Source organism: Pundamilia nyererei, unplaced genomic scaffold (genome assembly GCF_000239375.1).
Source record: "Pundamilia nyererei isolate P.nyererei 1_Seehausen unplaced genomic scaffold, PunNye1.0 scaffold00064, whole genome shotgun sequence".
In the NCBI taxonomy this organism is placed as follows: domain Eukaryota; kingdom Metazoa; phylum Chordata; class Actinopteri; order Cichliformes; family Cichlidae; genus Pundamilia; species Pundamilia nyererei.
The window spans coordinates 2,328,677-2,354,276 of NW_005187465.1; the positions used below are offsets into that span (position 1 = coordinate 2,328,677).

The window sequence follows — 25,600 nt, forward strand, 5'->3', positions numbered from 1 at the left end:
TGGCTAAGCTAAGCTAATCAGCTGCAGGCTCTGTGTTCATACTAAAAGCAGAGTTAACCTTCTACAAGTGTTTCTATGTTTACCTTATCATTTCTCTCGCAGAGGAACTTCAGCCGCTGAGCTCTTTTGTGCATAAAAACACCGTCCAAGTGGCCAGTCTCCACAGAGCGGATCTCAATGGCCTTTTCTCCCCAACCCATGATCTGGTTTGAGCAGATATGAGCTGCAGAGCACAGTGTAAGGTTAGGACCGGATTAACCAGTTACAGTCTGTACAATTCAATGCTGCTTGGTGTGACCCGTACCAACAGATGTAGGCATCTCGCCCCACTGCAGGACAACGTCCTTTATTATGCGCCCATATGTGTTGACGTAGACGCCCTCGTCCTCATAGCACAGCAGCATCTCCATGCCGTCTGAGCTGGGCAGGAACACGATTGCGTGTGGTGTCACTTGGCTCTGGATCTGTTTGAGATAGAAACCCGGAGGGATGAGCTACTGTCTGCTTTATATTTTACAAATCGTTGCCGTAAAAACTTACGTGAACGGGAATATAAATATCATAGTTGTTTCCAGAGTCCACATCAATGGCGTGGAAGCCAGCGCAAGATCCATAGATGACCTTCAACCTCTGGCCTTCCTCCACTGTCAAGTCGACCAAGACAGGCCTGTGTGGCAAATCTGAAAAAGACTGGTTTAAAGGGGTGGAGGGTGATAGGACGCAGAAAGGGAGAATGAGAAGATAATCAACTTGAACCCGCTTCTGGTTGACTGCCCTTGCATAACTAATCCAGCTCATACGAAAGGGGAGACTTACCTTGAAGGCCATGAATTTGTGATAAGGTTTGGGCGCCCAAGCATAAACTTCCACCGCATTCTTCAAAGCAATCACCAGGAACTTTATCCTCTCGTATTTCACTAGACAGAACAAGCACAAGGCCATCTGACATCAGACACTCGTAATTAATAATTTACTGTGCCGAATGCATTCATCACCAATTTCTCAGGAGTTTAATAAAGACCACGGATAAAAAGCCATCATCTGTCACTCACCCACTTTGTAGTGTACACAGCCCTCCATCTCTCCCACTGTGGTCCAACCCTGCTTCTTTTCTACCTCAGGATCATTGTGGAGGATCTTATTCCTCAGCCATGCCAGGTAGTAGACACGCACTTTGTTTTTCTTGCCTTAATAGATGCACAGAGAGAAAGATCAATTATAAATCTGACTACATTATAGTAATTATTTAAGTGCATTTATATAATGTGGTTACATTATTTTTTTTATCCTGCAATTAAAGGTCGGGAAATTACAAAATGCCACTAATGGCACAATTAAAAATGCACGTTTTTCAGCCACAGCAACACAGTCTTCTCTCAGTCTACTTGCCTTTTTAGACTTTGGCCTCACAGAAAGGAAATTAAAGTTGAAGGGTCATTGTTTTTGACATAGCAGAGGAGACTCACAACATATGACACAGCTGTCAGTACAGTGAGTGAATAAAAAAAGCAGTGAGAGACAGCTTTGTAGGGGATAACAGCCAACTTTTGTTAGTATTTTCAAATGTAGAAAAAAAGAAGCTTGTTTATCATCTCATGACCAAAGGACAGACAAACTTAACCAGCTGCAGCAACAGCAGTGGCAGCAGTGGTGACCTGATATGGTGATGAGCAGGTTGAGGCCCTCCAGGACGTCCATCTGCTGGAACCTGCGAGAGTTGATGAGGGGGTACACCTTGCCCTGACCACTACGATCCAGTAGCTTCAAACCATTCTCCGTGCCTACCAAAAGGTTCACACCTAAAGACACACACACACACACACACACACACACTTCGTAAGAGTGTTTGCATTTTGCATTGATATTTTTTCATTAATAAATACTGAACCGGTTCTTACCCCAAAGTGCAGCACACAGGATCTCAGAGTTAAACCTCTTCTTATACTTGCGGATCTCTGGTGTGTCATTAGGAGGACGTGTGTTGGTGGGATTGACATTCACCATGGATCCTTTCCTCACTTCCATCTTCAGCTGATCAAACCTGGAGCCTACACATAGAAGCAGCAATGGGAATGGCTTATTTGAAGAGGGAAAACACAAATCAGTACAAAATACATATATACTAATGTTTCAATAATCCTATTTTAAATCAACATTACATCCATTTTCAAGTCATCAGACTTATTTTTGTAAATAAAGGAAAAGTATTCTGATGCAAAAACAAGGTTAAGGTAGTGAATATTTCGCTCACCACTGACAGATATGTTATCGCCTGTACCTCCTGGTGACTGGTACATCCCCAGATCCACAAAGGTAGTGAAAGAGGATTTGCCAGATGCCTTAACCAAACCTCTGGACTGATACTGGGAGAACAGGATGTGTGTGTTAGTTGTATATTCTTGTTTAAGTCTACATTTCTTCTGAAAATGTATTTTTCTTCCATCTCCAAGTGTTTTAAGTGCTTGTGTGGCATCAAAACAGCTTTAAGAGCTGCACTACTGATATTTGTAAATGCATTCAGTTATGGGTGAACTTCGTGACTGATCTGATGGTAAATGTGGAACACATCGGGAGGGAGGGGGGAGGAGGAATTTAGGGCTGATATACTTAGCATCAGTAACACTTACATCGTAAACAGAGTCCTTCCCAGGAGAGGAGTGAGTGGCTGAGTCAGTGGGGGAGTGAGAGGGCTGCACCACATCTGGCAAGTTAGTGTATCCGTTATGGCTGCGCTTCTCTGGGGTCTTTCAGATGAAATAAACACAAAACAAACAAACAGAATTATTAAGTATTACATAATGATATGACAGACTCAGATTAGGATAATCTGCTGCACCAGTTACTCAGAAACATTTAGCACATAAACAGTGACTCTGACTTTGAAAAGTTACTTTAAATGTTCAATACTGTAACAATCAGTAATGGACATCGTGCAGTTTTCTGTCTCCATTATGTGAACGACCCCAAAATCATTATCTGAGTTGTAAAGCTTCTGTCATGCACAACCACTGGATGCTTTCCCAGTCGAATTTCTTTCAGGAAAAACTGAACATGCACGAGCTGTTTTAAAGCCACATTAAGGAAAAATGAGTAACAAAGAAAATAAAAGTCTAAACTGACAGGAACCTACATGCACAGCCATAAAAGCTATTCATTAAATACAAATGTATCATAAACTTTTTCACAAGTTTATGATAAATTACACCCTATATGTCCTCAAAACGGTATCTTACACATACTCGGGAATGAATGAATGAAGAATCTCATCTGCACGCTGCTATAAAATGTGATCCTGTCAAGATAATATTTGACGTGCCCCGCCAGGCTGGAGGACTGTCACTGTTCTAATGTGTCGCAGAGGGATGTGGTGCTGTCACTGGAAATGGTTTTAGGATTTGCATTAAAAACTGAAAGCATTCAACATAAAAGCAATCAACATTCTTCCTCTGTGTGCTCAGTGTGTTGTGTATGTCATTTTAGCACCAATGGCAGACTATTTAATAGCACCATATATTTCCCTGGTGATCATTAGTATCCCTCAGATGGTATAAAACATGGACGCAGCTTCCAGGTCAGAAAAATGAAGCCAGTGCAGAAGTTTCTTAACCCTGAAGGCTACCAGATGGTGATAATTGTGGTTGCAAAAAGACATTCTGTCCTACAGAAGCATATGTGAAATCAGCACTATCTGGACCTCTGTAAACCTTCCTCGTGAGTTAACGATGAGCTGTTTTGGGTCATACTGAATAAAAAATTAAGTCTAGTTTGTAAATCTTTGTCCCACTATGTCTCAAAAAGGAGAATTATCTTGGATAGACTCATTTCACTCAAGTCATCCCTCCCTTCCTCCCCATCACATCTTTTCTTTTTCTTTCTTTTAACTGAACTGGAGACTATAGAAACGCTATTCTCGAGGCTTCAAAACACAACAGTAGAAACCAATCGATGGCATCATGGTAAAAATGTCCTCCTTTTATATAACTGTGGCCTGTCACAAATATACATTTTGTGCACTTTCAAACTCACACACATATGCACAAAACTACTGCACTTCGTTAAAAGTGACAACTCATTATGAGCCATCTGGAAGACACATGCTGTCATGGCTGTCTCTCAAAAAAAAAATCAAAATCAAAAGACATTTGACAATCTAACTCGGGCTGGCTAAAGGCTGTCTTCAGGCAACATAGGCACTAAAATAAAAGGAGTTAAAAGAAAAGAATAATTAAAGTTACTAACAACAGCTGTGCAATACAGAAGCTGTGGTTTCACAACCTCGCAGTCCACTGTTACGCGACACAGTGTTGTACGTGTTCCGGTTTCTGATTCACTTGCGAGTGCTTGTTAAGCACTGGTGCAAAATGTGGAATCTTCTTTGCTTTCAGTGCATTGATGAAATCTGAAAGCTGCCAACATATTTATTTGTGCATGTACAATGACTCCACGTTACATAATGTCTTCTTCATTTGGCCATTTGTATACACTGCATATGTAAAAAAGTATAACACCGTTGACGTGGACCAGAGGCTCTTGTCTTCCTGCTTTACTTTCTGTGACACAGACTGTGTTGATTTCTCCGTGAACTCAATGCATTTTAAGCATCATTACATATACAGATGACTCACCCTCTGTACCAGCATGGTCTGATCCCCATAGCCTCCAGCTTGCTCTCCTTCTCCTGCCTCGCCCTCATCTTCATGAACCACCATGGTGTTGACTGAATCAGTGTCTGCATCTCTGTGGCTGAAATCAAAAAGGATGTAGGACGCTGATTTTACACAAGCAGGTTACTCTTCATTTAAAAGCAAAGCTCACACTGATCCCTGAATTGTAAGTATTAGTTGGTGTTACCGATCTGTGGGGCTTTCTTCCTCCTCTGCTCCCTCGCCGCTTTCGCTTTCTTCGCTACTCTCGCTGCTTTCCGAAGAGGACGAGTAATCGTTGGCTTTGACTGGAGGTCTTGGCGGCTCCTCGGCACGCTCCTTGGCAAAGAGGCCGTGGTCCTGCCAGACAGGATTGCACAGAATTTCAGCTATCAAAGAAAATAGCAGCTAACACGACAGCATTACACAGTATGCAAGTGTTTCCCATATACTGCCTTTATTTGGTATATCGTTTTTTCCTACTGGCACACAGACCAGGTCGCTGTCGCAGTGGCGTTTGCCCAGTCAGACCTGGACTTCACCATGTTGGACTGCAGCTGGTGAGATCCAGTGTGAGCTGGATCTCAAGAGAGAAGCATGTGAGTGAGGGTCACTCGACGAGCCTACAGAGCTGTCGAAGCTGCGGCCTGAGATGGTCCAAGCCCATCGAAATCAGATCTTACAGAGGAACACTAGCCTAATAAACAATAATATTTAATAATAAACCTTGAAACGCGTGTGTGCTTCGTTTTGTGTGCTCAACACAAGCACACCTTCCCAAAGCGAAAACTGCTGCTGCCACACATAAATCTAATTCTATGGGAAACACTTCATGTACTACTGACAAACAAGACAATCCAAAGACAGCTGGTAAGGCAGGCATCGGGATGATGAGCTGAAAAACAGCAGCGATGCAAATGACTCATAATGGATGCAGGTGTTTAGTGAAAGGTGTTCAAACTGCAACAGAATACATGCAAAGTCCTTAGAAAGGATTTTACAGAAGGAAGTTCATTTTATTCCAAGAATAAAATGAGATTTACGTGATGAAAGCAGGCAGTGTAGGGCATGCCTTAAATTCTGTACAAACACTGACAGTAAATGCAAATACCAAGTCATGCAGGAGCATCACAAGCACAGAAGAGACATTGATACTAACCTCCCCTATAGCTCTCTTGTAACTCTGCACATTTAAGGTAAAGTTAAAAAAATAGGGATTTAAAAAAAGAAAGAAAGAAAAGGAGCAGCATATATCAGTACTGGCTCAGGAGTAAAGTTGAAGTGAAGAGAAAACCTCGAGTTAGTTTTCTATTAATTCACTTACAGAACAGGTGCATTTAATTTAAAACTAAGTGTAAGCACAGCGTGTTAGTGTGTTTTTTTATTTTACAGATGCTTGTCTGTGGCGAGCACCCCTTTGAGTTCTGTTAAAGCTGGCTTTACAAGTAGGCACAGTGAGGAAAAAGCCACTCACAGCAGGACGCCCAGGCCGGGAGGAGGTTCGAGATTCTCCTGGCTTGTGACGAGGATCGTGGGAGAGAATGGGCGAATCCATTTTGGAGGAACCTGAAAATAACAACGTCACAGAGAGTAGTTATGCTTCTGAAAATACGCTTACTGCAAAGACAGTCTGCTGAGAAATGGCACTGGGGAGATGGGAACTCACTGAGGATGCGATGCCTCTCTAAACTGCCCGTCTGGGGAAGATTGGATATGATGCTCATGCTGTCTCCTCTCTCCCAGCGATCATTGCGACTGAGATCTGGATTGCTGCCATGAGGTTAGAGTGAGGATAAAAATCAATTAAATCAAGTTGTCATAGATATTTATCCTATTAAAAAGCCACCAAAATTAAAGAAATCTCAGATCAAAGCATGTCTTCAGTACCTGGCTCTTACTGGGTGCCTTATACCAGAGGTTAGGTTGGTGTTGAGAGCTGTGGCGATAGACGCAGTCCTCTGTGGAATCTAAGAAAAACAATGGCAAAGTCTTACATTTTCCAGGCAGCAACAACTTTCATGAAGACTGTGTCTTGTAGACCAACCACTCGAAGATGCACAACAGCTTTTATCATGCAAATTTATTCCTAGTTGGTCGAGTCTTCCCTAGATGTAAGCAAATGAGCTCAACGTACTACCAGCAGCTTCTCTATGAGGTACGCATTTAATGTCTCAGTAATAGCTGCAGCTCAGTGAACAGTTGAGGTAACAAAAAAGTTCGAACTTAGGTTGGACGCCGACTACAGAGTCCAAAGCAGCTGCTGAATCTTACCTTGGGTGGAAGTTCTACATCTGGCAGGCGGATCCATGGGCCACGATCCTCTCTGATTTGGTGTGCCTGTGGTGCCTGGGTTTCAGAAGTGGGGTCTGAATTCTGACGCACCAGCTCTCTGGAGTGGATAGGGCGGGGTGTGGGGGTCAGGGAAGGATCCTGGGTAGGGAAGGCGGACATGGTCTTAGTGGGCTGGTCACAGAGTGACTGAGAGCGAGGGACAGGGGCAGCATAAGGCTTCAGAGGAACCAAGTGAGCCATCTGGAACTGCAGCAGCACACCGGGAGGGAAGCGCAGCAGTGGAAAGAAGAGCGAAAAAGGAAGGCAGGCGCAGCGAGGGTGAATGGTCGCATTTGTAGTTCAAGGTGATTTTGAGAGGGAAAAGAAGAAAAAGAAGGCATAAATAAGATAAGAAAAAATTAAGTTGAAGGCAGCAGAGGAATAAGAAATAGGAAGGTATAAAGCAATTGTATCTGCTCCAATTAAGGGCAGATTATTATTTCAAACTCTCAGAAACACCCACCTTGCCCTGCCCTCCTTGGGGTTCAACAGGCCTTTGCATCGGTGGGGTCTGCGCAGACTGGACCGCTCCTGACTGGCTGATTGAGTCAGAGCGTGACTGGATGGCAGTGTCGGAGACAGTAGTGCAGATTTTGGGTGAGCCCTGTCTGTTGAGCTTACTTCTCTCCTCCACCTGAAATAAGGCGTGCGAGAGGAGAATTTACTCTGTAGTGTTCGCTGCTTTTACTTTCTAATGATTAAAATGCCGGAATGCTGGTACCTCACGGGCCCAAGTCGGTTTGTTGTTGGGCTCCAGGTTTTTGTTGTAGTGGTAAAGCTGAGGTTTCTTGTCTTGCTGCTGTTGTTGCAGAGACACCAGGTAGGCATGTTCCTGTTGCAGCTGTCTCTGCAGCCTCTCGGACTGACGCTGTTCCTCGAGCTGCTTGCGTTTATATTCCTGAGCAGAGAGAAACACTGCACTTAAGACATTGCTTGCCTCAGACTGGACACAAAAGCACAAGTCAAATCTGCAGATTACAGCAGATGCAATGATAATACACCGGACCTGATTTCAACCAGAGACAACACATGTTTAGGGCTTTAACATATCCAAGTGCTCCTATTTCAGTCAATTACCAGCCCACATGAAAATAATATTGATCAGGTCTGTAGCTAAATGCTTTTGTGCCGTATGTTAGACAGTGCAAAAATGAGTCATCTGACTTATTGGTTTTTCATTGAGTTGTAGGCATGGGTCTCTAACCCTTTTGATGGCCAGTGCATTCAGAAGAAAACATGAAATAACAGAGAAAAAGCTTTGGAGGTTAAAATGAGACTTTCTACCATGAATCACCACAACATAGGCTAAACTTCACAGTTTTCTTTCAACCGAGAGTGAGTAACGGAGTCCTTACAGGCAACGGAGCACTAGATTTACAGACCAGCTGATGCTGCATTGAGTGAGAGCAGTTTTAACCATAATTTTCTTTCATCAAGCGAATTTGCACGAAATACTGTCTATATGAACTATTTGTTCAGGAGTTTATCACATAACAAGATAAGGAACCAAAACATCAGAATAAAGGAATTAAACATTCGCAAACTGGCAACGTTTTCAGAATCAGCTTGCTTTGGATGACGTGGACAGCAGGGGGTTTCTCTGATTATGTATAGTTGGTAGTGTCATATTTCTCTACATTGATTACTCAAACTGTACTGATCTTCATCTAGGAGATGATTATAGGAAAACGGAGAAAGAACAGAATTTTGTGTTTTTGGCAGTGAAGTTGCAGAGCGCCCTCTGGAGGTCAAATTATGCACATCAACAGTTACAACAAGGCTGAACGGTGTTTCTTTCATCTCTTCTTTGCTTTGTTTCATTTTCATTTATTAGCTCTTCTGAATGCCACTTTTTGACAAAAACGCACAAGTATGTATTTGTGAGAAAAGGCCAAAACCAAAACCTCATCCCACCTGTGAGGCATCATTTGAATGTTTGAAAATAATAAATTTCCTTAAAAGTCCTGATCTTAACCCCGCGGAGGTATTTAGGGCATGTTGAATAAGCTTTTTTTAAACATATTGATGAAACAAAAATTGCTTTGTAGGAGGTTTGGTCCCAAGTTCATTTTCTTGACTGGTTAAATCTAAAGCAGCAACAGAAACAATCTGATGGAGGCTGCTGTCGCTAAAAGAGCCTCTGCAATTCGCTGAGTTCACTTCTTCCTTCCTGATCACTCAGCGCTTTCATGAAAACTTGTGACCGTTTGTGCATTATCACTTTAGTCAGAATATGTTCGTCAATAATTGTATCAACGATCAGACCACATTTTGAATCAACTTTGAAATGTCAAATTCAAAAGGATTCAGTGTTGTTCACATCCGTGTAGCTGTCGATGTGAATACCTTCTTACAATGTAATTTGGCTGACTGGAAATATCCTGCAACTGTCACAGATTTCAAGAAGTTGTGGTTATGACCTTGTGACTAATGGTTTTGGTTAATAGACAGTTTTTCACAACTTTTTTTAAGGCACTACAGAAACATTCCTACTGGGTTAATGTTCCACCTAGACTTAATTTAAAATAGCAAGAGAGGAATGCTGCTCGCTACTTGACGATGTACTCCAATTGTGAGCTGGAGGTAGGCTTACAGTTACTGAACAAACTGGATGTATTAGAAGTAAATACTGTGATCCACAGAAATTTGGCCTACAAGGCCCATACACCTGAATATTTTGTCTCACTGCACTGTAGGGCAATTACGTGCAGCACACACATAAACGCCCCTTTTATGCCAAACCCAGAGGAAGGATAGCGCACTTGTTTTCAGCCTTGTGCTCTGGTTCCCTGTGAAGACCTACATACCCACAGGAGCTCTGTGCAACACATGAGAAAGCATTTGAAATTCCCTAACGCCTAAAGTAAATAGGATAGGATTATTTTTCCCACTCTACAAAACAGAAACAAAGGCTTCAGTCCTGATGACAGCAACTCCTACGCTCCACAGGTGCACGCAGAAACAAAGATGCCACGAGTGCAGCGATTCTACCCTTCAGTGTGCGCAAGATATCATTATACAATGAAAACTGCCCCCAAAAATCTAGGTCACCGCATGTCTTTTAAATAACACGGAATACTGTGGGAGCTTCATCCATATTCTGGAAAATGAACCGCTTATTTACATCAAGGTGCTCCACATGTAGAATCTTACAAACTCAAGCTGAGCTTTTATAGTCTGATTGAGAAAGAAAAAAAACAAAAACATCTCATCTCTGACTTTTATTCCATTTAAAAAGCATCTAAACCCAAACACAAGCAGGCTTGCAACACTGCAGAGTTTGGTTTGGAAAAAAGCTGCCCTCCTTTTCAGACAATATATTATAACCAGGAGATGAATGTGCAAGTCTCTGCAGTTTGAAGAGGAAATGATTAAGGAGTAATAAGGACTAGTTACCATTAACAGCGCTTGCTCCTGAAGCAACTGCTGTTGGAGGATTTCTAACTGCCGCTGCTCCTCTTCTAACTTATGCCTGATAAACTCCTGAGGAAAGGTAACAAGGGAGGAATGATAAACATTGAGGTGATGAAGGAGGAATGAGAGCATGATTGGGGGAGGGGAAAGACCATAGAAGCAGAGTTATGTAATGTCAATCCAGTAACAGAAACCATGTGTTGCATGGATTAAAATCAACAATTTTAGTCTCAAAACAGTCACCACCCATGTTAAGAAGCTGCAACAGAGACTAATCAAATGACCATTAAAACATACTGTCAGCACTAAACAGAGACCGTGAGAAGTGTCTAGATTTAAAATGAATGGCAGTGAATGTAAATATTTATCAGGACACTGTGACTGATCTAAGGGACCAGACTGATATTTTAAAAAGGGGCTATTTGGAACTAAAAGGTGACTGTGCCATGATGCCAGACTCTTGTTCTACTGGGTAGACTGGAAACAGCATAAGAGGCGCAGAGAGCTCACCCACAGAAAACTCATCTCTGAGTAAATACACTAATTTAGACCCTTGCTGCTATGGCAACCTACTCCTGGAATTTCACCACCAGAGCAACCTGCACAGTGTTGCCGCTGGACACGCCTACACTTCGCTCCGATTGGCCGACTGCAATCCCACTCCTCCTGTGGTTGGTTACCTGCTCCCTCTCTGCCAGCCTCCTATCTTCCTCCCGTCTCATATCGTCAAGTCTCCGATGGGGACCCTTTTCTTGCTGCCTCACCATCTCTCCCTGTTTTCTCTGTTGCTGGGAGAGAAGGGTGACAGGAAAAAGAGTAATGAGCACAGAGGATGTGGCTGCACAGAGAAATTAGCCTACTGTTAAGAAAATTCTCCCCTGCAAAGATATGAGGAGGGTGGGGGTGAGAGCTGCAGAAGTACAGGGCAGAGAAAGGAAGCTGTGAGTCATTCTCACAAACACACACCTAATGCATCCTAATCATCTTTTCAGTGTACTGCTTTGATTCAAACTTGAAGTGACAGTTTTTCCACTTGTGACTGGGGGCGCGTTTTATCTGCCTTTTTCTAAACAGAGACTGAAACACAAAGATTTGTTCTTTGTGGGGGAAACGAGAGCCCCCGCGACTTGGCAGCGGCACTAAAACGCACTCGTACACTCAGTCATCGCTGACACTTTATCGGTAAACAAAAGAGGTAAATAAGATAGACAAGGAGGTGAAGATTCATTAGAACGCACCCTCGCTGTAGTTATAACCCTGTACCAATGTTGCACAACGATTACAGCAACAACAGCAGTGTAGGTGCGCTAACATGTGCATCAAATCCTACTGAACTCCCCAGAGATTTCACAGATTTTCCCCCCCACCCCATCTCTAATTCACTGGGTTATGCAGGCATGTCTTTCCAAGTATTTAGCAACATGCTCAGCCTTTTCATTAATAATGTCTAACATAACATCCTGTCAAATCCTGACTGTGTGTCAGCTTCAAAGGAAGTTCAGATGCCGTGCAACAAAGACAACATTTTCATACAATTTATTGTCTGTAAGCTTTGAAGGGGTGGATATATCAACACTATGTCAGCTACTGTTAGAAGTACAATGCTGTACTTCTAAAAATATACAGTGAAAGACTGTTCAGGGCCGAAACATTGTGAATGAAGGTACTGAAAGAAAATAAAAAGCATAAGAATATTTCATTTCCAGTGATTCAGATCTGGAAATGTGTGGTCATTAATATTTTTTTTGCTCTACTGCAAAAACTCCATTCATTCATCATCTTCCACTCATCACACATAAATGGTTTTCTTACATTATTAAATAACACAAGCGGCCCTCAGTGCTGAGGTAAGGTTAGCGTAGAGCACTCGATCTTGGGTCACTATCACTAATGTAATTGAGCAATCATCGATTCTCAAATTGAGAAGAAAAAAGCATAATGACAATACATTTTGTAAACTCCATCACTTCAGAATACCTTGTTCTAGTCTACAAGGTGACCTGAGCTTAGTTCAGTACTTATAACTAGTTATTTAGTCACGTAGGTTGTGAAATCGAGACAGACAGGTGAGTGTACTGATGTGTCTGTCTCACTGGCCAATTTCAACATCTAAAGTATTTAAACATTGTTACTCTTACATGTGCTTTTGTAAGTCATGCCAGTTACACGGCATGCGCAGACAGCGTGAGGAAGTAAATCTAAAATGTTTTGCCACTGCCGAAAGCAAACAAACATACTGAAATCAAACTCAAAGCAAGAAAAGGACCAACCAGAGACAGTTATGTGGCTAAAAGAGAAGGACAAGTACGGACAGACAATGAACTACACTGCTTGAATTAAGATGTGCTGTCATATTGCATAATGTTTTTGTATCATGAGCTGGTAGTAAAACGTGCACATTTCTAATGATCGAAGATCAAGAGTAGAGGCAACTCAAAGTAACATGCTCTTGTTCCATCTCGAACAAAACATGTGTTTGCATTTCATAAATATTATCACCATAATTAATCAAAACTAACAACTCAAATCTGATGAGAAGCAGCAAAGCGGTTGTGCAAATGTGGAGTAAACACAATATTAATATCTCAGAAAAGAACGAGCACTTGTAAAAACACGGGCCTCCTTATCAGTCTTTCCTCGTTCTCATTTAAGGTGGAATCCATTTCAAAGTTCAATTCTCAATCACAGGAAATGATTCTTGTCTCAATTCCCACGACAAGCTGCAGTAAATATTTTACATCATGACTATTTTAAAATTACTGCTTTATTCGCTTTAGATTGTTTCGCTTTAGAAGGCCGTCTTCCTAAAAGAGTGGCGTGCACGAATAAATAAGCTACGAAAAGATAAACATTAATCAAGCTGTGCTATGCAGGAATTCCTGTTATTCCGACTAGTTTTAGTCGTAGTAAAACAGTGAACCCAGATCCAGCAGCCCCCAGTGACAGCTGGGCGAAAATGCCCACCTGCTCTTTTGCTGTAAGACTCATGTTTGTGGGATAAGCATGAAGCTTAAGCTACTAATTAACCAGATTAGCATAATGACTGGCAAATGCTCAAAAACACACCTACCAGGGATTCTGAATGTGCTGTAGCATCTCCTTTTTCTAATCTATACAAAACCTAAAGTGTAGAAGTGACACCAAGCAGTTTCTTTGACTTCATTGGGGTATTTCATTTGATCGTGTTTGTATTTTTTTCTTCAAGTTTTGTTATAGGTTATATTTAATTATTCTTAATGATTTGGCAGCTATGACACAATAATTTCCCAACTTCTGGAACAGATAAAGTCTCAGCTTATTTTAGGGGCAGGTCTGAGCTGTAACTAACCCTCTACAGTCACACGGAGGAACAAGAGCAAATGTTTCACTATGTACAGATCTTTTTGTTTTTTTAGAGAGGTCAGGCTTTCTGTCCATATGCTAAGTTATGCCAACCTTCCTGTTTTGACACCCAGATTAGCACAGAGATGAGATGGGTATCATTCCAATTCCCACCAACAAAACGAATGAGCATATATCTCTTAATGTTAGAGACTTCCTTTCAAAAGGTTGAATTTTACCTCTTCAAGTCTGCGACGCTGTTCCTTCTGTTCTTCGATGCGTTTCTGTCGGTCATGCAACAGTTGCCTCTTGTGCTCCTCGGGGTCCCGGCGCTGAGCTGCCAGTTGGGCCTGCTGCCTCTTGTGAGCCTCCGAGCGCTCTTTGTTCTCCTGCTGCAGACGCTGGAAGTCCCGCCGCAAGGTGGACTCACCCGGCACATTGAGGATTGAACTGAAGACCAAAAATCAAAATATGAGTGAAAAGAGAAACTCAAACAAGTCAAAAAGTGTCTTGTGACAGAAATGCTAAAATTACCTTGACTCTCTGTCATCTCCACGATTGTCCTCCTCTTCATCACTACCACTGTACTCGTACTCTGTTTCTTCTGTAAGGAAAAATAAATTCAAGTTATTCTAATGTGAATTTTTTTGCTGACTGTCTGTGAACACTCTACAAAGCTGGTGCTACACTTGCTTACCCTTCTCTCCTCTTTTTTTGCGTGTACGGTCAATATGGTCTTTGAGTTGAATTCGGACCTGGCGTTCAGTGGGCTGATCCCTGATGAAGGAATGCTTGAGCAGCTGCTCCGTGGATGGCCGGCTGGGATATGTCTTTACAAGGCAGCTCTCTATAAAGTCAATAAATTTCTTGGACCTGGCAGGACGAGGAAGGTTAGAAGATAAGAAAACTTGAGCAGGAGGCAAGCTGATAGTTGGACAAGTACTGCACAGAATACAGATTCAACAACAATGAGAAATTGAAGAGGATCTTTTCACATATAGCGGGGTAGGAATAATCTTTATCAGTATTTGAGAAATAAAAGACCTTTTTAGAAATGTTCCTCTGTTAGTCAAATGTGAACTAAGCTGTTAAGTTTTGCGGTTAATGCTAGCACCATTGTGTGACTATTGCCTTTTCAAAAATGACTTTCACTGATGGGGGGACTAGTCGCTGTGATTAACCAGTTAAAAAAAAGAAAAAGAAAAAAAGGACATAAACAAACAATGTGATTAACGATTGTTTGTTTCATTAAAATAGGACCATAAACCACATGATCACTGTTGAATAATGCAATGCAGCACAGTATAGTAACTGTGTAATTACTGGTATGTGCATCAGGTCATTAATGTCCATTGTATTCAACTGATCATGCACCTGGCTCCGTCCCCTACTTTTTTTTTTTTTTTTTTTTAAAACACTCATGTATTGGTAGAACATTGGCAGCAGCTTTTTTCCCCCCATGACTAGGGATGGGTACCAGTGTGGTTCTGACATAAACGGTAGTAACCAGACCGAAAAGCAGCGCACATTTCGGTGCTTTATTTCGGTGCTTTTTTTTCCTGAGCTGTGATACACTTTAGATTCTAGCCAATCATTTTACGTTTCCGAGGATAGTAGGCGGTTCCAGGTACGCACGTTCTGTTAGAGCAGAGCTACAGATTAAAAATGTCCAAGGCGAAGCGGTCAAAAGTCTGGCTGTACTTCATAGCAAAATATGCAAACTCAGCAGCAACAAGTGCTTTAAGCTGATACTGTGATACTGTCAAAGGAGGTAACACCTCAAATCTCATGAAACACCTGGCGACGCATAGCGTTTTTTTTAAAAGCCGAGAAATGCACCGTATTTGATAGCTTGCTGCGAGACCTCACACCGAGCACATCTACTGCGGGTGGGTTGCCTGTTATGCAACATCCCCCAAAAACACGAAGAGGAGAGTCCTGGCCCCTAGCCCTGCCAGTGTAGCAGAAATGATGACGGATGATGGAGGCAGCAGCCGTTCTTCTCTGCATGAGTAGCTAATTTACGTTGAGTAGGCTAACCACGTTATTACATTAATGCATGTAAGGTGAACTAGCAAACATCATCATAGCTACATGCGGCTGTCCTCTTGTTTGATGGCAGATACTCCCTTCACCCTGGCAAAAAAGGCTAAAATGACCAAAGAAAAAGTGGAAAACAGTTAAACATGAGAGGTTTAGGACAAAGTTTGTGTTTTTTCCATTGCACTGCCTCCAGCCAAGAGTGATACCATATATGCCCCATAGCTGCAGAAAAGGCTAACATTGTTATATTTTTACAAAAAACAGCTGAACATGAGAGGTTTTTGGACCAATTTTGTGTTCTCCATTCTTTAAGCACCGGTTTGAGCACCGGCATAGTTTCAAAAGTACCGGTTTGGCACCGGTACCGGATAAAACCTAAACGATACCCATCCCTACCCATGACAATTATAAAAACTGTGGAAGAAACATTGCATTTTTAATCCTGCGTGAGCAAAAGTAGATCCACTACTAAGTGGGTCCATTAACGACTAGCAGGAAAAGTAGCGGGTAGGAGAAAACATGACAAATTAGTTTAAATGCTTGCAAGCAATCAAATCTGGCTCATAAGGAGAACAAGTGCGCGACCTTTAATGCTTTGAAATGTGAGGGAGATTCAGCTATTGCAAATGCACCCAATTTATCTTGATGCACAAGATTTTGGAAACTAGACACCGTCCTTCAATTTCTTGTACCATCCACACGTTTCCATTCACATACAGCAGTAACCTGATACGCTAAGTGACTACACTACTACATCAGATGTAAACCGTGCCCTCCTGCACTGACCTACTTCTTTGCCATCACAATAGACTACGCTTATTTGTTGACTGTAGTTCATAAATTATTGAATTATTATTTCAATTTAATGCAAAGTGATAACAATTACAAAGCCTGCAGTGAGGCAGTATGCTACCAGTTTATTACACAGAGGGAAATATGCTAGAACATTGTTTACTGAATGCACAATCCAACACACGCTAAGAAAAAAAAAAGGCTTTTCAAACACTTCGATATAAGGCACTGGTAAGGCTGATAACTCACCACTTCTTCGATTTAAGTTTTGGAGGGGGGTTCCTGGGGATCAGGAAGAGGGCTCTCATTGGGTGCATGTCACACAAGGCTAAAGAAATAAAGGAGATTACTGGGGTTAAATCTTTCCATCCATGCTGTGAGTCGATTTACAAAACAAAGAGCACATCAGAGTGAGGGTAATGTTAGAGTAACATCCACTTCCACATGTGGCAGTTTGTGAATAACACATGCCACCATTATACATGTTTTCTGCATCCTCAAACATGGTTACAGCTGCTGTTATCCAATCGTTCCCAGTGCCTCAGGCTTATTGTTACACTGAATGTAAGAACAAGGACTGTGAGTCATTGTGTTCCCAGCGTAGGTAGGTAGCTAAACCTGACTGGTTAGCTTTAGACTTGCACAGTAAATAGGCTTTTGTAACACAGTCTTTAGGACATATCCAACGTGACTGAGGCAGGAAAGAGGAAATTTTCATTTCAGCATTTTAAAGTATGCACGAACCACAGGAATCACAGTGAGAACATGCTCCATATAACATGCACTAAAGAAATGGTTCACCCACTGACACGATGTTGGCACTTTTCTAAAAAAATCCCGGGAGTAGAAATTATTTTGTGCAAACGGTTACCTGCCGCTGTCCCTTTCAGTGTTTTACTACAGACAGTCCAAAAGCTCAACACTCAAACAATTACCTTTAGGAGGTAAAAAAAAAAGAAAAAAAAAAGCTAAAGATGAGCAAAGAGTGAGCATACTGTGCAACCAATGCTTTGATTCACCCTGCAAGGATCGTGAGCACATTACTAGAACCGGCACAATAAAGCTATCCCAGTGAAACTGTGACAAATATCATACAGAATCCTCGCCAACCCTGCTGATGATGGACGAATTCCCAGTAAATTTAGGTCATGTGATCAGTACAGAAATAAAAATACCAAGTGCAGATATTTAACTACTACTGTGACTATTTAACCTAATTAAGAATAATGTTTACTTGGAAGAATATTGATTACGGTAATAAAGAGCAAATTTAACATTCAGAACCAATAACTGACTAAAATGCCCATCATGTTGTTATAGAATATAACAAAGAGAGCCAAGGCCAGTGTGGGCTTTAGCATAGTTATTATGCTTTTATTACACTTTTAAGCAGGTGTTAACAGATTCATAAAACCTGTCTTGCATTTAGGATTGGCAATATTATATTTTAAAAAAACATATATATTAAATTGACACCAATTATACTAATCAATACTTAAAATTACTATTCCATACTCATTTGTATTGCTATAAATAGTGCCATCGTTGCCTCCTCCAGTCGACACAAAACTTCACACAGCACTGCTGCAGACAGGCAGGCACACAGCCCCTCCTCTCACTAACAGCTAAAGTAGCTGACGCTCACAGCACCAAACAACATTTCAGGAGGAATATCGAGCGGTCGGGAAAGGTCCCGTTTCAACAACACTGAAGTTTTAAACAGTTATAATTGTTAACCTACTTAATCTCTATTTGATATACAACACACACGCACAGTTATGTTGTTCCTGTATTTTTTTTTTTTTACACTATAGCAGACAACTTAATCACAGTGTTATTGATCTTATCATTTGCATTGTTTTAACCTCCATTAAAAGAAATGCTTCTTCTATCTGTATGCATTTTTCTGGGTATCAGTACTGAGTTTGAAATTCTAGTATTTTGACAATATACGCCAACTATACAAACTATACTTTATAATATAAATAAAAATCTACTGACAAATGGTTTCAGCATTACTATCAAAAGCAATCATTTTTAAAAATAGAGGCTAGCTGATCGCTTTATTAGTGGCAACCAAACTTCAGTTATCAGCCTGATACAGTCAGTACATGCTGCATAATTTATCACGGTACAACACTATCTTGACAGTTGGTCTGTGTGCCGCGTGTCATTCACAGCAGCAACATCATGATCTGCAGGAGCTTTCTGAACTTTCAGAATGGTCTAAAGGGACAGCAGTGGCTCTACTCTGAAAATAGAAATTTTGTTCATCTCAAAGAAGGAACTACTGCACTCGTGATGTCAACGTTTCACTAAAGGGTTCAAGTTTACACACCAGTTTTCTGTAGGCTTCATACTGAATGGTGTCACAAAACCACACCAGCCAGTGAATGACTCGAGTCTTCTACTCTAAAACTCTGCACATATATCAGTTTAAAAACAACCACCCACTTATCAAATGTAGGAGCGCACTAGGCACTACAAGCTACTCGTGTTGAGCTACTGTTCGACACCTTCTTTACCAAACTTTTTAGCTGCTACTCTTCAGTGAGATTTTTTCTTTGCTTCTTTGCATTTAACACCAAATTTCCATGCAGACAAAGCTCCCTGCTAAGCAGACCAGAGAGATCTGTACAAGCAGCCTCCACAAGCCAACTGGCAGCTCACCATTTCACTACCTTGATTACAGTGAGTCAGCCGTCCATCTGAAGATACAGACAACGGGGCTGCATATGCAAGACAGGCTCATTCATGACGTCTTGCAGAAAGGGCTTTGAAATTATGAGTTATCTGTTGCTATGTTAATATGCACCATTTGGCAAAAACTGGTTCAAAAAAGTGTGCAAAGGTTACAAAGACACTTACGAGGAGCTCCTTCGGCCATCTCAATAGCTGTGATTCCCAAGGACCAAATATCACTCTGCAAAATACACAGGGGCCCAGGGTCAGCCTTGCACTTTGTTCATACAACATACTGCACATAAACAAAACTGTGGCTGGTGTTACCCTGTAGTCATAGGTGGAGTCAGGATTCTCATCGCAGGCAATGACCTCAGGTGCCATCCAGTACGGTGTGCCAATAAAGGTATTTCTTCGCCCAACTGTCCTGTCCAACTGGGCGCTGACCCCAAAATCGACTGAAAGTGACATAAAGAAACGAGAAATAAGAGACAGAAAAGGGTCCGAGACTGGGTCTGCTTTAGTAATGCACACTATCAAAACTAACATACCCAGTTTGACCTCTGCATTCTCTGTTAGCAGAACGTTCTGGCCCTTGATGTCTCTGTGGATAACTTTATGGGCATGGAGGTGAGACAGACCCTGTTCATATAAAAACAAGACAAAAAAAAAAAGATCAGTATGTAACAAGCTCTGCTGCACACACGTTAGTGGCAAAAACAGCAAGTGTGTGTGTGTGTGTGTGTCAGCCTGGCAAAATGTGGCCTTGTAGATACCTGCTCTGACAAGCACTAACACAATAGCAGCGTTGAGCAGTTTAATCGGCTTTCTGCGTTATCCACACATCTTTGGGCTGCTCTTAAAAACATGATAGCATCACAAATGTGCAAAATTACAGTCACACATGAGGCTTAACAGTTGGATTTGAGGTTGTGAAATGGTGTAGTACAACCCAGCGTACTGTATAAAAGCTGTAATTAGTAGCATTCACCTGCCCTGCTACCACAGCTGGCTTTGTTTTCACCTTGACTTTGCCTACGTGTGTGCCTTATCTTGACAAAAAAATCTGGTCAGGGAGGAATGTACTTCTGTGGGAACCAGCGCATAGGTGACTTTCCCAAGTGTTTATTGGTCCATCTGTCTCTGGACAGACTTTGACACTACAAAGTGACAACTGTGCACATGACAAAACTTCACTAGTATGTGGAGGAGTGTGGTCTGTCACCCCTTTGGCATTGTGGCTAAACATGGCTTCTTGATTTCTCACCCTTAGGATCTCTCTGCAGATGTAAGCAATCCAGTCCTCCTTTAGAGAGCTGCCCTTAGTGTTTTTCACCAGGTCGGTCACTGACCCCGCCCCACAAAACTCCATCACCAGCTATGAGGAAACAAACACATCTCACTTAGAACAATTAATGAGGCTTGCAACCATTAAACCATCAGCCCAGACACAGTGGCAGACAGACCCAAAGCTGATCGTCGTGTCCCGGCGGACTCTTCTTGACAAAGGCACCGTAGTATGTGGCTATGTTGCGGTGGTGGCTGTATTTTTTCAGCATGTTTATTTCAGCTTTGATCTCCTCTTCTTCCTCCTCTGTAACATCCATCACCTTGATGGCAGCCAGCTGGCCCGTCTTCACGTGACGTCCCTGAACAAAAAGCAAGTTGAATCATTCTAACACTAATCAGTAATATTTAAAGTGAATCTTAGATTCTATCTTCCTGGAACTCTTTGAATTTGGTCCATTAAGTGTGGCTAATTGCTTCTTCACATCATTTTCCTGTTCTTAATTTACATTTCCTTTTACTAGAGTGCCTTATCTTCTTGAAATTTAACAGCCTGATAGCTGAAATTTTCACTGACATGACAGTGGACTAAATCTGCTTTAATCTAAGAAGTTAATGTACAGAACGTTTAGAGAACAGACACTGAAGGAGGCTGTGCAGCAACAATCCAAAATGCTCACTCAATGCACAAGTGATAATTCAGGCACTGAATTTTTTATTCTCCATTAGAATTCGTGCATTACTCATATGTCACAAGGGCATCATGGCTCACCTTGTACACCTGTCCATATGTGCCATTGCCAACGACCTCGACCAGCTCGAAGATTCCTGCTGGATCCTAGTAAAGAGAGCAGCAGTTTAAAATGACTTACAGTAGACAGGCAGAGCAATTAAGATACATAATTTAATCCACATCAGCTTGACATACTAAAGACAGACAAAGCATTTCAACAAAAACAAACCTAATTCACTTTTCTTTTTCAACATTTGGGAAAAGGCAAAATTAAAATGACTGCACTCAAAGCTCACCACATTTATTTTTGTTTTTAAGTGGGTGATACTTGCTTTGTTCTTCTTTGAATCCTCCACATTTACACTTCAATGCTGACCCCAAGTGCAGGTTGTATTTCATGTTGCTGCGCTCATATTTCTTGGGTAAAGACTAACCCTTAAATACTAGCACCCTGCTAAACCTCACCTGTTCTTGAAACAGCTGCAATCAACCAGCGGTTATATTAGCACAAAGGCTAAATTAGCACGAGACTGAAAACAAAATAATGCTGAGGCCCCGCTGAAGACAAAGAAAGATCTGTGTAGTTTTTTTTTATGACTGCAATTTCAGAAGTTGTGTACTATCATTAGATGTAAGCGTAGCTACAGATCTATACCCCTTAAGAACAGTGTCATAAAACCACATAAAGCACATGGGCTTGTGCAGAACAGAGACCACAGACAAAAACAAATAACAGCAATCCCAGTGGCTTCTACTGTGTACACCGGAGACAATATCACAATTACATATTTCCATGCAAATGATCTAAACTCAGTGTTCTCTGCCACCCACAAAACTTTACACGGAGGAAGCAGACACTCAGAGACACTAAATATTGATACTAGATTAGATATACAAAGACAGATTCTGACAATACTGACATAAAACTTCTGCCTTTTTTCTTCATCTGTTCATTCTGTGTTTCAGTACCACGAACACATATTTCACTGACACTAATAATGAGTAGGTTGCTTTGACTCAATTATGCAACCCCCTCCCCCCCAAGAGACAAGGGAAATGACAAGCAGTTCCACTTTCATGCAATTTCAATATGGCTTTAAGAAGATGTGTGGGTGGCGAGACTGCTGCTTTGGGTTTAGATTGTACACCATGACCTATCCTGCTTTCATCCATTTCCAATGATGGGGTTTTTACGCCTTCAACAGGGAGGAGAAGATTTTCCTTTAGGACAAGGAATTACGATAAAGAACAACATGATTGGGAAAACTTGGCAGTATATCGGGGAAGTGACCAAAGATTCAATACACATGGTTATATGATGAGATAAACATGTTAAGTATAGAGGACAGAAAAGTGGGGAAATGGTAACGCAAAACAGGAGGGGAGGCAACAATGTAACGATAGAGTGGGTGGCGAGGCAGAGACGGCATCTTCGCCCACGTAAGCACAGAGTGGGATGAGAGGAAAGATATGATGGAAGGGGAAGGATACAGTGATGTTCAAAGAGTAGCACCACCAGCAAAAAGTCAATTAAAGTGTCAGCAGTGAACGCCAAACAAGCAAGGTGTCAGTAAAACTAGGCTAGAAGGGGAGGTTGTAACCATGTGGCTGTACCCATGTACAAGGAGGGGAACCTCAGTGACTAACGCACATAATTGAGCCAAATAGTCAAGATGGTAAGCTAGGTTTAACAGTATGCACTGTAAAATATAGTGGTGATGGTTAAAGAGGAAGGAAAACCCATTTCCTGCAATGTCAACACTGCTAAGAGGAGATGTCTTTTAAGAAAAGAAAAAGATGTGGTTACAGACCTGCAGCAATCATCAAAATCAAAACTCATCGCGTGCCTTCAGCGATTAGAATCAGGGAACAATTTTATTGTTATTAAATTGTAATAACACATCAAATGTGTGTAAAATAAGAATAACAAAAATTACAGGAAATGGCTATAGATTTGTTTTAACCTTTTCAGAAAGTGCAAATCAAGCATTCCAGAGCTTTCATTAATATTACAGCTATTTTCCTCCTTTGCATTTTCACCTAACTGACAATAGAGTATTGCACGGCTTATTTTAATTAAGTCTATTGTTATCGTTCTAAAGTCTATTCTTCATTTTCGGGAAGCACACTGTAACATTGGGTTCGATAAGTCCTATACAAATAAACTTTATTATTGTCATTGTTGTTGGTGGCTAAGATGATTGACTTTTTGACTGTAGCAATGTAACAAAATACCTCAATTTCATTTGCAATTTCTACATATTGGCTAGTGGCTGCTGCTCAGGAGGCTGAGCAGGTCATCTACTAAGAGGAAGGTTGGTGGTTTGATTCTTGGCTGCTCCAGTCCGCATGCCAAATCGTGCCTTAGCCAAGATGCTAACCCCAAGTTCCGCTCCAATGCATCCAGCAGAGTGTGAGTGTTGGATAGAAAACACTTAAAAAACATAGAATAAAGTGTTTGTATGAATTTGTGTGAATGTTGGCAAGCGGTATAAATTGCTTTGAGTGCTCAGGCAGAGTAGAAAAGCCCTACATAAGAACCAGTCCATTGGCAATGTAAGTGTTTCTGCATAAATAATTTGTTGATGCCTGTTTGCAGTGAACTGTTGTTATGTAATGCTGGGCCTCTTCTGTACTGTGTAGCAAATTTCTGGAAAAATGCTGTGATTGAGCCACTGATTTTTTTTTTAAAGCCCATTTAATAATTTCAAATGCTTTTTTTTTTTTTTTTTAAATCTAAGAGTGAGGTCCCCTTTTGTTTGCGCAGATGTGGATGACGCAGTTCACTGTCCTGCCAACAGTTATCACGTTTTTCAAGGAGTGATGGTAACACCAGAGACATGCTGTAATGCGAGGCAGGTAACGAGGAGAATGCTAGCCAGTAAAAAACTGACGCAAAAATATTGAATTAAACATACCCTGAAAAACCTTTATTGGGGAGGAAAACACGACTGTTAAAGCTCAAGAATAAATAAACATGCTGTCATAATCTGACGCATACGTCTATGTTTTTGTGATTGTATGCATCTACTTTTGTTTTTTGTTGTGAGTTTTATACAATAAGTGGTACTTAATGTCTGTTCAGTATGTTACATGGCTCTGTTAATGTTGATCAGTGCTATCAACCTGCCATGGATTGCAGAGGAAAATTAGCTTATACAGCTAAATCTGGCATATTTACATTAAATGGCTCTCACGCTCATGTTTACAATAGTGCAATGTCCCTTTTGGATAAATTTAAATATATGAATGATGGTGAGTTACAGTGACAGTAAACAAAATATCTGTTTACAATAAAATTTTAAACTGTCATTTGAGAAAACTACAAAAACAATTCGACACTTATTTATTCTGGTGGCTTATCATGTAGATTTTGGTGGTGAAACTTCAAAGATGTGAAAAACAATTAGGTAAATTAATATTATTTACCCTGTTTAAACACACCAGTAACTTAACCTTAGCAAAATAAATGACTAGTCATTGACCTGCTTAATCACTATTATCTAGTGCAGCATTAAGTATAAATTCTCTAAGATGCATCTTTACTGGTTCTGTTTCACTCATTAATCAATAGTAGCAGAGCTGTCATGTAACAATTTGGGGTCAGTGTATTGCCCAAGGAAACGTAGCACGGGATCAAACAACCAACCCTGCATTTAATGGACAACCTGCTCTATCACCTGAGCCACAGCCATCACACGGTCAGTTTTCTTCAGTGGAATACCCAGCCATAGATAGAATCACAAACAAACTACTATTTATTTCCACATCTCAGCTGTGGTGGGCAACAAATCCTGGGTCATTTTTTGCACCTACCCAACTGTTCTTGTAAGCAAAATGCTACTTAAATTACTAGATCCACCATTTAAATACACAATAAATTATTACTAAATGAAGTGCAAGATTAAATCATTATTACTAAAATTTTTAGAAACTAGGTCACATCTGCCTGTGTTGTTAGTGAAGGCTTAGGTGAAATTTCCAGGTGAAACCTCAGAAGAAGGTCAGGGAAACAGGACAAACCTGCCCAAACAATCAGTATTTGGGTAAAATATCCTGATCTGTTTAGCCCCAATACCATGTGAGAGCTACACTGAAATACTAGAAATTCTTCATCTTTTTCAGAGGGATTCCTATGAAACCCTCTTACTTTGTCAAGAAAATGATGGTATTACTTTAAACATAGTTTGAATTGGAGTTATTGGGTAGCCTTTTGATCACTTTAACTGTAGACGGGGATTCAACAGTCAGTCAAACATTATCGAAATGTTAAAAGGGATGTGACAGATTTCTTGACTCTCGAAGAGTTTCTAATGTTGCAGAAGTTAGGATTTTCAAACTGGGGACTTTAATG

The 25,600-nt window shown here is 41.1% G+C and overlaps 1 protein-coding gene across 4 annotated transcripts in view; it reads right to left on the reverse strand.

The window, feature by feature from the left end:
* mink1 (misshapen-like kinase 1) overlaps positions 1–25,600 on the reverse strand; it is a 32,961-nt gene that overhangs the window by 5,419 nt on the left and 1,942 nt on the right. The window contains exons 2-31 of one of the 4 annotated variants that reach the window (XM_013911458.1): positions 21,286–21,351; positions 20,693–20,875; positions 20,494–20,604; positions 19,778–19,868; positions 19,554–19,684; positions 19,413–19,467; positions 16,794–16,872; positions 14,407–14,582; positions 14,244–14,313; positions 13,949–14,159; positions 11,069–11,170; positions 10,371–10,457; positions 7,696–7,872; positions 7,438–7,608; positions 6,915–7,181; positions 6,531–6,610; positions 6,310–6,413; positions 6,118–6,209; positions 5,803–5,826; positions 4,852–5,003; positions 4,626–4,743; positions 2,628–2,744; positions 2,252–2,363; positions 1,899–2,048; positions 1,656–1,799; positions 1,053–1,187; positions 817–917; positions 541–690; positions 305–464; positions 84–223 (exon numbers count right to left, since the gene is read on the reverse strand). In XM_013911458.1, coding sequence (XP_013766912.1) covers positions 84–223; positions 305–464; positions 541–690; positions 817–917; positions 1,053–1,187; positions 1,656–1,799; positions 1,899–2,048; positions 2,252–2,363; positions 2,628–2,744; positions 4,626–4,743; positions 4,852–5,003; positions 5,803–5,826; positions 6,118–6,209; positions 6,310–6,413; positions 6,531–6,610; positions 6,915–7,181; positions 7,438–7,608; positions 7,696–7,872; positions 10,371–10,457; positions 11,069–11,170; positions 13,949–14,159; positions 14,244–14,313; positions 14,407–14,582; positions 16,794–16,872; positions 19,413–19,467; positions 19,554–19,684; positions 19,778–19,868; positions 20,494–20,604; positions 20,693–20,875; positions 21,286–21,351 — 3,756 coding nt within the window. Of the gene's footprint in view, positions 1–83; positions 224–304; positions 465–540; positions 691–816; positions 918–1,052; positions 1,188–1,655; positions 1,800–1,898; positions 2,049–2,251; positions 2,364–2,627; positions 2,745–4,625; positions 4,744–4,851; positions 5,004–5,802; positions 5,827–6,117; positions 6,210–6,309; positions 6,414–6,530; positions 6,611–6,914; positions 7,182–7,437; positions 7,609–7,695; positions 7,873–10,370; positions 10,458–11,068; positions 11,177–13,948; positions 14,160–14,243; positions 14,314–14,406; positions 14,583–16,793; positions 16,873–19,412; positions 19,468–19,553; positions 19,685–19,777; positions 19,869–20,493; positions 20,605–20,692; positions 20,876–21,285; positions 21,352–25,600 lie in introns of all 4 variants that reach the window. The other 3 variants (XM_005735534.1, XM_013911457.1, XM_013911459.1) reach the window with 3 other exon arrangements.